The sequence below is a fragment of the Ylistrum balloti genome, unplaced genomic scaffold (genome assembly GCF_031769215.1).
Source record: "Ylistrum balloti isolate Yb309-2 unplaced genomic scaffold, AGI_CSIRO_Ybal_v1 Utg369928, whole genome shotgun sequence".
NCBI lineage: Eukaryota > Metazoa > Mollusca > Bivalvia > Pectinida > Pectinidae > Ylistrum > Ylistrum balloti.
The window spans coordinates 309,592-322,495 of NW_026782042.1; the positions used below are offsets into that span (position 1 = coordinate 309,592).

The following is a 12,904-nucleotide window of genomic DNA, read 5'->3' on the forward strand; positions in this document are numbered from 1 at the left end:
AACAATACCTACCATATATAGTCTGTACGACCAACAATACCTACCATATATAGTCTGTGCAACTCACAATACCTACCATATATAGTTTGCGCGACCCACAATACCTACCATATATAGTCTGTGTGACTACCAATAACAACCATCGACAGTCTGTACAACTCACAATATCTACCATATATAGTCTGTACGACCCACAATACCTACCATATATAGTCTGTACGACCCACAATACCTACCATATATAGTCTGTACGACCCACAATACCTACCATATTTAGTCTGTACGACTCACAATACCTACCATATATAGTCTGTACGACCCACAATACCTACCATATATAGTCTGTACAACTCACAATACCTACCATATATAGTTTTTACGACCCACAATACCTACCATATATAGTTTTTACGACCCACAATGCCTACCATATATAGTCTGTACGACTCACAATACCTACCATATATAGTCTGTACGACCCACAATACCTACCATATATAGTCTGTACGACTCACAATACCTACCATATATAGTCTGTACGACCCACAATACCTACCATATATAGTCTGTACAACTCACAACACCTACCATATATAGTCTGTACGACTCACAATACCTACCATATATAGTCTGTACGACTCACAATACCTACCATATATAGTCTGTACAACTCACAATACCTACCATATATAGTCTGTACAACTCACAATACCTACCATATATAGTCTGTGCGACCTACAATACCTACCATATATAGTCTGTACGACCCACAATACCTACCATATATAGTCTGTACGACCCTCACTACCTACCATATATAGTCTGTACGACCCACGCCCGGTAAATACGTAAAGTGGTTGCTATACGTGTATATTTTGAGGTTTATCAACAGTAGCTGAGGAGATACCTGAGGTGACATCACCAGACTTGTTTTGACTGCAGATGTCCAGAATTACTTGTACAGCTGACATTTACATATCAGTCACAAATATCTTAAATGTAAGCAAACAATTATTGTTATTGATTTATCCTCAATACAATATTATATACTTCTGTATGATAAGCTCTTAATAAAGGGTTTCAAACGATACAGTTTGATGAAAATTATGGGGAAGTTTTTCAGTCGTTATAGTGATCTCATTAAAATATATTTCTTTGTGTGATATAAGGCTGGACGTGGTTGATGCTCGTTAGTTTGATTGTTAATTCCGTCGTTGTATCCCTTATTCCCAATTGATATAATCACCTTACTGTTTGGATTGACCAAGGTTTACATAGCGGGTGTCGTCGATGAAGCAGAAGAAGCTTACTCTTCCGGAACGCCTGATCTTTATTCTCCTGGTACTTTTTAATGGTCTCTGTGTAAATCTTTCTTTTATTCGAATTGTTATTTAATTTGAGTTTGAATTATGATTATGTTCATTTGTTGGCACTTTTTTTGCTGTTCAATATTTGTTTTGAACAAATGATGTCGATGTGTTTTCGAAATTGGAACAGACCTCCAACAATAATTATGACAATTCACAGTGAATATCAAAGCATCTCATTAATGACTATGAAAAAGGTTTTGCAAATTATAGATTTTTAAGTACATAGCCAATTTCAAATTCGTTAATTGACCTCAGTTGTCCTTTGTAAAGATATATGCTTCCAACTTGGTACCAAGGAAAGACTAAGAAAACGAGAGTCTCCACAACCATGTCAGCGATCAACAATACCAAAACGAGGCCATGTTTGTTGTCTTGTCTTGTGAGTATATGAGTGAATAATACATTTATATTGTTCAGAAACAAAGTTGTTTACCTCATTTTTGACACCTGTTTGTCCTGTATTTACGCGTTAATGGATTGTCTGTTCTTTATCGATTAGTCGGCCCACCTAATGACATGTGACTCAACGTGGGTTTCATTATAACAAAAAAAGGATTAAAATCGCGTGTTTCATCGTATTATTTTAAAGAAATCTATCAATAAAGCATTGCAGATGTTATGCAGTTCCAAGTTCCCAGGCACAACAAGCATCGGTACTAGAATATCAAACTCAATTACAGATATTAATTAATAGGATTTCCATTTCTAATGAGCCAGATCAATAGAATGTCGCATATTACGAAAGCAAAGGCCCATTCACTTGGAGGACCCACTTGTGGACAAACAAACAGGTTCACATCAGAACGAGTTCCGCAGATGTCAACACGAACACAATCAAGTATACCCGCCCCTTGGGATCCGCTAATATTTAGACTTCCATTATCAGAGTTTTGCATGCATGTGTGTATTTGCCTTAGTGCAGAGTCATAAGGTTGTGGAGGTGTAAGAGCGAAAATGGGTTGAACGCGGTCAAACCCATCACAAATAACACGAGGTCACTCAATACCTACTTAAAATGAGAGTTGTCGACATACTTAACATTTTCTGGATTGTTAAATGGAACAATTGTAGAGTGATGTAATGGTAATGAATTTCTGTACTTTATCAATGATTTAAACGGCCATTACGGAAACGTCTGCTTATCTGGAAGTCAGACAATCTCTAAAACCAACTTCCGAATGCTGTACATGATGTAGACACTATTGTCTATGTGGCTGAACACTAGACAATGTTAGATAACAGTAGCACAGCCTATTCTAACCGGAACATAAATACTGGAATGTCATATCTTGTTAATAGTGTTACGATCAGGGGGTTATGACAATTAATGTTGCTTTCGGTCATTCAGTCACTCACCAAGGAAAGAAAAACAAAATTATTTTAAAACTTTTTCAACAATCATTTTTAATGTACTGGTTAAATTTTCTTTGGAAGTTATTTGTAATGCTTTGAAATCTATGTAATTTTGTATTTATGATGAAGCTTTGTTATTAAACGTGGACAACTGAACAAGGTTTGAAAAAAAGATTTAAAGATCTTACAGTTGAAATAGTTCATCTTATCTGAAATCCGTTAAACTTTTATTTGGTATAACTTAATGGTCGACCCCGCCTGGTGTACATTATATCTGTTCTGATTATCGTCAATATGACACACGCCGATGTGCCCATGTTAAGACTTTTCAGTTTGGTGTTTTATTTTTGGATCCAGTATCCGCCTACGTTTTCTACATACATGTATATAGATGAACCCTCATATTGATACAAGTAAAATTATGGCGATATTTCTAAAATTGTTCTTATCTAACTGTGTCTTGGAGGGTTTAACATTCACCTCTGGTTTTAATTTAGTGTCTCTGGATTCACGTTTCTGTCAATTTTTCTTTATATCAATGTACAATTAACGTTTCGCCCTGCGTCACGATGATAATCGATTTTACCAACGTGACCAACGCAGATTTGTAAATGAAAGAAAACATTCTCGTAATGAAGAACGTGATATGTTTTGTTTTTGAACTCAACTGGAAGAGATATTGCACGAAATCTCACAAGCCGTCACGAGCAATGAGACTTGTTCACATCATATTCTGTAAGGACATGCTGTACACTGAAATACAAATCATGAGACGTATAGATGTACTTAGAGTGATCTCCCCCTGATAACAGAACGGAAGTGACATTTTTGTCTGATCATTACAGCTTACAAACCCTGTCCGATCACTACGCGTCCTTCACCTTTCAACATTACAGAACATACGTGTCGGTTATAAAAATTAAAAGAATTATTAAATTGTTATAAAAATCATGTTCGTATTTTCTCTCCAAGCGGCCAATTTTCATGCTTGAATGGTTATCTTTTTTTATAATTCTTTTTTTATTTTTCATTCATTTTTGCCAATTAAAACAATAACAGATAAATGACAAGTCATACATGCAACATCATACAGACACACTTACTCTGACACTTGCACACCGTACTCATTATCCTGTTATAGGCCTCATCATCATCATCATCATCATCATCATCATCCTCACAGTCAGGCAGGCCTCAATCATCACCCTGTAGACATCACCATCGTCATGCATAATACAAAAATTCACTGTACACTGAAAACTTACTGGAAACCTTCACAAAAATCATACCTGTAAATATTCTCACATAAAGGTATGCATATGCCAACATACAAACACATGCACATACACCCTCAGATGCAGATACACATGCATGCACATACACACACACACCCTCACACACACACACACACACACACAGACAGAGAGAGAGAGAGAGAGAGAGAGAGAGAGAGAGAGAGAGAGAGAGAGAGAGAGAGAAAGAGGGAGGGTGGGCTTGGAGGTTGGGAAAAGAGGATGTAGTGGGGTGATAGGGGGTTTGAGATGGATGGGAGGATTATAATAAACAATACAATAGAGCCAAAAGAATTCTCATGATAAATTTTAGTTACAATGTGGTGATGTCAAGGCCATTGGGACAAGGCTTGAATTAACTAATATATTATAATTCCAAAAGAGGTAACCATTTTTTCCAAGTTTTCTGAAAATTTACTTTAAAAGTATCTATTTTACTATAAGAGATATGTTGTTGTATATAAAAATGTTCCTTGATATTATTTAGGAGAGCATTTAAACTAAGAGATTTGTACAGACATCTGGACTTATAGACATAATGTTTAATAAGAATTAGAATTTCATTATCTACCGGATGAGTATTAGGATTGGTAATTCCAAATAAGTATGTTTCTTTATTTACCCCAAAAGGAATCAGTAGAATATCTAGCAATGCCTCAAATCTTTCTAACAGATTCTGTACTTCTATGCACTCCCATAAACAATGAACTATTGTCTCCCTTTCCATATTACATTGATTACATAATGGACTAGGAAATAAATTTATTTTGAAAAGAAAAGTATTTGTTACCAAGATATGATGTATAATTTTTAGCTGGAACCACTGTAATTTTGCACTCTTTGTAATATCAAAAGGAATTCGGAGGAAGTATTTCCATTTCTGGTCATCAAAGTCAAATTCTTCCCCCCATTTTTTAATACCAGTAGGTGTTGTCGCTGGTTTAATAATGGTGTTGTAAAAATCTTTAGATCCTTTTTTACTTTTGAAGAAAATTTCAAGCAGAAGAGGTATGAAAGGCTGAGAGAGTCCCTGTGGTTGAAAATCATGTTTCCTTAAAACTGTTTAATAGCAGTGATCAAGCCATGATACTCTAAATAGTTAGTTTTAATTGGGAACTTTTGACAAAACTCATTGAAGGAGAAGAAAGACAAATCTTCTGAATTTTTAACCAGGTCATTAATAGTATAAATACCAGAATTAAACCATAGTGGATAAAAAATGTAATTATTTCCAACTTTAATATCATTATTATACCATAAAGGTGTTTTCAAAATTGAGTATAGTACTTCATGGACAAACAATTGTTCATTTTAACCCAACATTTAAACACATCTTTCCAAAATTTATTGCCACAATTTATATTGCATAAATGAACATACTCTCTTCCACAGCTAAACAATTTCTTTATATTAATTATAGAATTCAGCAGAACTTTCCATTTTCCTGAGGATTGAGTGATTCTACTAATCCATCCTAGGTTAAGGGAGTCTATAAAACTGCCTACATCTATCATTGTTAGCCCCCCATCTATGTAGTTTTGAATTAAAACATCTTATTTTATTCTATGTGATTTTCCATTCCAAAGAAATTAAAAAATGGCTGAGTTTAGTTTGGCAAGAAACGTATCTGTAGGATTAGGCAGAGTAATTAATAAAAAATTGAATTGGGAAATTAAGAGCGATTTTATAATATTAATTTTACCAATTGGATTAAAATTCCGTTTTTGCCACATATTAATAAGTGATTTCAGTTTAACTAATTTTTTGTCATAGTTCATCCTAGTAATTTCAGTTAAGTCAACCGAGAAATCAATGCCTAAAAAAGTGAATTTGAATGGTTATCTTAGCCAATACTGATTTCTGTTCGATCTATGACCAAACAAGTTCTTACATTTTGATGTTTCCAAACAATGTCTATATTTATGTACATGTATTTAGAGATTAAAACTTCAACGTCTGTATACAGCGAATACGTTTACTACATTTCAGCAGCTTACCCACCTAATGTACAACAAAGTTACACGGTTATATATGGAATCTGAGAATACTCCGCAGAGTTACCATGAAATCAGGAGTTTAGCAGAAAGTGACATTATATACACAAGAGAAAATGTGAACAGAGGAAAAAACCAAACATCGATTTGCTTGATTAACGTACTGTAAACCCCGACTCCCCTACTTCACCATTGTTGGCCCCTAACCGGCTGTCAAATGAAACGAAGGGAAGTAACTCAGGTCTGAATGTTATTTCATTGACTGTAAAATAGAAAGAGCGTGTCACGTGAAACGTTATTAATACTGAATCGGCATTGTAAAGCTTGGTACGACTGGATACGACGTAATTCACTTTTTAAAGAGATGAAGTAGAAGTGGAAATACTTATACGATATTGCCTGATTGTTTGATGTGTGAGTTAGTACCATTACGATGTCCGGTTGTTGTTGAGAGTCCTCTACTAGACTAAAGCATGTTGATATACAATATAATGTTTTACACTTGTTACAAAATCAAACTCATTGTAAAAAGGTGTGTTCACTTAACCAAATTTTGTATGTTATGTTATGATATCAATACTTCTTACATTTTGCACAATTTTAATAATGATAGAACAACAAATAAAAAAAAACCCCGATAAAAACAAAACAAAACAAAAAATACCACACTTCAGAATTGTTACAACTCACCATCAAATGCGAAAAGAACTGATTCTAATTACTGATAGTACAACATGCCCACCGTATTGAATAAAGGAAAAGTGTTGCTGTTGCAAAGAAGCAAGTTTACTAAATGTAATCCGGCGTGTCGTGTACTACTAACTCGTATCTGGTGCCACAAGGCATTCCATGATGATTCATATCTATTTAATTACATGTATTGATGTGATTGAATTCAGTTACCTTTGAAACGAATGCGATATCATCTTTTCGAAGAGTGAATATCACAGACGGGTTTTTTTTTTTTTTTTTTTTTGTTTTTGTTTTTTGTTTTTGTTTGTTTGTTTGAATTTTGAGTTGAGCAGGTTAAAATTTATTTGAAAAAGTTTATGTATAAAAAGCATGTGCAGATATGTCTCGACAAGGCTATATTGTTATATACGGCTTACTGTATAAAATCTATATTTTAGAACGTGGTGTTCGGATGATTGATCACGTGCATATTTTGTTGTTGGAATATAACGTAGGCAATCTTGTTATTTATTTATTAATTATAAAATTTATCAGCAATTAAAAGTAAAAGCCGGTGTGGTTAAGAAAAAAACAGCCTGCTTGAGCATTGCTATATATACGTTATTTTAAAATGACATTTCCCCTTCATTGGTCCTGTGATTAATATCTATGATCGTAGTAACAGCCGATACATTCGTTCTTTTATAAAAGTTAACTGTATGATATTAATCCTGATAAACGATTTGGTCGGAACGCTTTATTTGGTATTAAGAACAAGTGGAAATAATCATGTGATATTCAAGCTGAATGAGAAACTGGAATGTAACACAATGAAGTGTAGTAACAAAAGACATGGACTTGTTCACTTTAAACATGATGAATGAGAAGTGGAATAGGCCAAGAATTGTTGACTGTTTCTTATGAAGTATGAACTAGCACGAGTGGCTGCTAAGGACTTGCTATTGGCGTTGAATTTGTCCATACAGTATGTATACATTACTTGGAATGCATATAAATTCGGACCTGTTCCTTAATCTAAGTTTCCTTTGAGAACTCCTCAACGAATTTTAATCCGCTACAACAGCTGGACTCAATAAAACTACCAAATTTAGTCTGTTTCATTTGTCCATGAATTTGACCAGATAAACATTGGTCTGGACACAGATTCTTTACGGGAAAGAGAGAAGTCTGACACACATATTTGATTCTAAACTTCAAATAAATGTAATCAAGTTTGCTCCAGATATGATATGAATTGATAAATATTAATAACATATCTTGCAATTAATGAATAAATCAAAATGTTTACATAACGGTAACTTTTAACAGAACAGATTTCTTTGCCATCTTTTGATATCTTCAAATGTTCTGAAAGCTACTAACTATTTTCAAACACTCCACTGCCTGGAAATGGAAAGCTCCAACGAGACCAAGAGCGTCCAGTGCGCAACTTTGATACAGAACTCTTTCTTTACTAGGGACTTAATGCCATGGATACAAAGACTGCTGAGTTCGAGGCGAAGCTGGAGACGACCATAAAACGCAGTATAATTGCTTGAATCTATTGACAAAATAGATAACAATACAATCTTGTTGTTTTGTATTTCTCTAATATGTCGCATAATCGTATTTTGCCTGAGTAATGCTGTTTGATCTTTGAAATGTTAGACTGCATATTTAACGCAATCCATTAGATTTGCACAAGTTCTAGTAACCTGAATTTTTTCCAAATATTGAAAAAACAACCTTAGCTGAAATATAAGCATTAACTCATCTTTGAGTTCGGGTTGAGTTGATCTTGAAACAAATTCAACTTGAAGTGTTCATCAAATTTGTCTGATGCATGCAACTTACGTCGAAAATGAAATAACAGTATGTAGGTTTGTGTTTAAGGTAATCAAGATAGTTTACAGTGTAACAACGGACTCAGATAGATAGAAGTCCGCGGTGAAGATCGACGTTCAGACGGAAAGTTAAATCTAAAAAGACACGTTAAGAACGGTAAAAACACGTATACATACACGTGTGTACCCTGACTTGATTAAGATATTTTAAACGACTCGTTTTTATAAAAAAAAGTAGATGGAAATTAACCACTGTTCATTAGTTTTCCTTTTTACTGGCTAGGAGTATCAGTATATCTATAATTAATTCTCCGGCAGCCATGGGACTATACATCATATTATACTTTTGTCGTGCCACTAAATCACTGAATCAGGCTCACGGCACTTAAACGTTTTATAAATTCTATAGACAAATCATCATTTTAAAAAATCCAAATTCTTATTATTAGGGAGTTACAGGATAAGGCATTACCTCTTGGACCTCTTGTAAACTCGTTGACAATTAAACTTGTAATTTATTACAGCTGGAGTGTTTGAACCCACCGATATCAAATGATACCACTCAGTTGGAGGACTTCTCTAAGTAATTAACAGAACAAACTCATTGTGAATATCAATGAATTAAGTCTCATTTAATCACATAAAGAGATAAACTATCATACCGTGTACATATACCTCAGGGCATCATTGTACAAAACTTCATCATTTCACAAAAATACGGTGTTTTTATAGTTATCACTGGGTATAAAATAAACTTAATAAGTCGTGGAATCAAAGCTGACCACCTTTGTACTTAACTAGGAAAAAAATACAGCTGCGTACATGTTGACCCCGAGGTTAGAAAACTTTTACATCTGATCAAGGAGAAGCGGAAAAGGCAATAAAATATTGGCTGTTCCGTGTGATGTTTGATCCTGCGCTATATCCGGTGTTTATAACCCGTCACTGGTCCACACGTCATGAAGGACTTCCTGTGTAACACGTTGGTAAAGCATCACTTAACTTACCATGATCGTCTTGTTATAAAATGGTCACCTTTCCCGAATGCATGCTATTATTTCATGTTGTTATTTAGATAGATCATCAATTTCGAAGAAATATTTGTGTGTCAAATGTGCATTAAGAAGTCGTTGGTATTTTAAGTAATTAATGCATGCTAGAAATTTTATAAAATTAAAAAAAATGTAATTATCAGAAGAGCTCATAAAAACTGCTGTCATGGTTGACTGCAAAACTTTGTTTCAGTTTGTTTTACTCGAGATAAACGTATGTTAGATTCATTTTCAAATTCAACATAAGTAGTGTAGGGTATGATCACCATTTGCGAGGTCAAAAATGTTTTGGTGTCGTTACTTGAAACTCGAGGCTAATTCGAGGAGAAAAATGTTGTTCCATTCATCGTTCAAGGCTTGAGCCAGCTCCTGCAAGTTTGACAGCTGATTTTGCCGTCCTCTCAGACGTTACCCAAGAACATGAAGTGACTACGATGACCAATCTAACACCATCACGTTATTCTGATACAGCAAAACTTTGTTGACGAGACTGGTGTGAGCGTATGCGTTATAGTGATGGGATATGGTGCCAACGCCATAGGATATTATGTATGGCAAAACCACTTGTCTTAATATTTTCGTCTCGATATCGAATGCCGGTTAAAAGGTAATTTACCACACAACGTCTGGTACGATTTTCCCGCAAATAACGCCCCAAACTATGACACTTCCGCCGTCATAGTAGTCCCGTTGTGCGGCGCAGCAATTCGCTAAACGTCCCTTTCGTCGCCTCCCAACTCCTTTCGTCACCGTGTTGCAGAGAAAATTAGGACTAGCCTGAAAACATATGATTGTTCCATCTCGTAAGGCCCTACCACGGTGAACACGGAACCGGTTATGGCGATTATTACGGTGACGTAACAGTGTGATCAGTGTATGGACGCAGTGTTTTCAATCCGAATGCTTTCAACATGTGCTGGACTTTTTGGGCAGACAAACGACGCGCACAAAGTGTACTGTCGTCTTTATGGCGGTACGAATCAATTGCGCAAGTGTATTAATAGTATACCACGGTCATCCCTAGAGGTCATTTTGCGGGGGTCGGCCGCTTCGGGCACGATCGGATATTGACCCAGTTTCACTCAAACGACTTAACAACTGGTAAATTGTCTTCCAGTCTGGGTCATGCATACAACTCTGCATTTGTTGCAGCCGCAGCATAAAATATCAAGATTTGATTATTTAAGAAACAGGTGGCAGATTTGATTTTTGATGAACATACAAGTTAGTCGCAGAAAACCATATGAAGCTCTGTCGTTATTATGGACTTTCACGCTTGAATGATTTCGGTCACCCCTTGGATTTTTGTAATGTAAATAATTGTCTTTGTATTTTTACAAATTGGAATTTCATTTTATTATCGTGTAAAATAAATAATGTTTTACAAGCAAGTAGGAATTAATGTGCCATTACTATCATGTCATTATCACTCGCTGTATGTGTGTGTATTTAAAGGATATATTACTTATTCAAAGTGAATTAAGATTTTACAAATAAGATAAAGCAGTCCTAAAGTCATGGGAACTATCTTATGACAAAGGAGAATGAAGTGGTTATTGTATATGGTTAGCACTTTTTAAAACTTATTTACAAAACTTGATAAACTCCTTTTTACCCTCAATTTTTCCTGAAATTTTGTTTTATCATTGTTTTTAATACTACATTAAATTCATACTGTATGTAAAACAAATGAACTGTTTTAATGACATATTTTAGTATCAATTTAATTAATATGGTCCGTACTTTAGATGAAATATATTCTCCGTGGAAAAGTCCGACCAGATTTCAATTTTGTGACACTTAGACTACATTCATTGTCTGATCTTATACATTTTCTGTGTTAGTATGTCCTTCACTGATAAACGTACTTAACAGTAGTTACAGGCCGAGAACTTATCCTAGCTGTACACCATGGTATTTTAGTTATTTATTTCCCTTTCGGGGAAAGAGAAGGGACATTGACTATATGTTCTTGCTATCTCTCCGTCCATCTCTCCGTCCTTCTCTCCCGCCATCTCTCAGCTCATCTCTCCCGCCATCTCTCCATCCATCTCTCCGTCCATCTCTCCTTCCATATCTCCGTCCATCTCTCCCGCCATCTCTCCATCCATCTCTCCGTCCATCTCTCCATCCATCTCACCCGCCATCTCTCCGTCCATATCTCCCGCCATCTCTCCCGCCATCTCTCCATCCATCTCTCCGTCCATCTCTTCGTCCATCTCTCCCGCCATCTCTCCGTCCATCTCTCCGTCCTTCTCTCCCGCCATCTCTCAGCTCATCTCTCCCGCCATCTCTCCATCCATCTCTCCGTCCATCTCTCCATCCATATCTCCGTCCATCTCTTCCACCATCTCTCCTTCCATATCTCCGTCCATCTCTCCCGCCATCTCTCCATCCATCTCTCCGTCCATCTCTTCGTCCATCTCTCCCGCCATCTCTCCGTCCATCTCTCCCACCATCTCTCCTTCCATATCTCCGTCCATCTCTCCTTCTATATCCCAGTCCATCTCTCCCGCCATCTCTCCATCCATCTCTCCGTCCATCTCTCCGTCCATCTCTCCTTCCATCTCTCCGTCCATTTCTCCCGCCATCTCTCCGTCCATCTCTCCGCCCATCTTTAAGTCCATCTTTCCCGCCATATCTCCGTCCATCTCTCCGTCCATCTCACCCGCCATCTCTCCGTCCATCTCTCCCACCATCTCTCCTTCCATCTCTTCTTCCATCTCTCCCGCCATCTCTCCGCAATCTCTCCTTCCATCTATCCCTCCGTCTCTCCATCCATCTCTCCGTCATCTCTCCGTCCATCTCTCCGTCCATATCTCCGTCCACCTCTCCGCCTATCTCTCCGTCCATCTCTCCGTCCATATCTCCTTCCATCTCTCCGCCCGTCTCTCCGTCCATCTCTCCCACTTTCTCTCCTTCCGTTTATACTTTAAAGATTATGTCCGCGTCTACAAAGCTATCTGCTATTTTTTACTGTCGTCATTCACCACAACGCTGGTCCACTTGTTCCTGACATTTGTTGGATTATATGATTGATGAAAGTTTTCCTTTTCATTTTGTGTGTCATACAGTTCGACGTTATAAAGATATTTAAAAAAAAAAAAAAAGACCAAACATCAACTGTTGATTCTGTAAAAAGTCCAAGGTCACTGGTCTCGCCTGACCTACTTGTGTTAACGCGGAAGGAAAGCTGGAAGCTGAACGTCATACATCACATCCCGCGCGCGCACTGGTCACCCATTGTTTGCTGTTGAGCTGTGTGTATTGTGATCATACATACCGTGGACATGTTTTATTTCTATTTACAATCATTGTTAGATACTT

General features: G+C 36.5%; 1 protein-coding gene across 1 annotated transcript; it reads right to left on the reverse strand.

Annotated features, from left to right (window-relative positions):
* Positions 1-11,847: 11,847 nt before the first annotated feature.
* On the reverse strand, positions 11,848-12,312 carry LOC132547041 (RNA polymerase-associated protein LEO1-like). The gene has a single exon (XM_060210790.1). It carries the CDS (start codon positions 12,310-12,312, stop codon positions 11,848-11,850), a length of 465 nt encoding a protein of 154 aa, XP_060066773.1.
* Between the last annotated feature and the right edge of the window lie 592 nt (positions 12,313-12,904).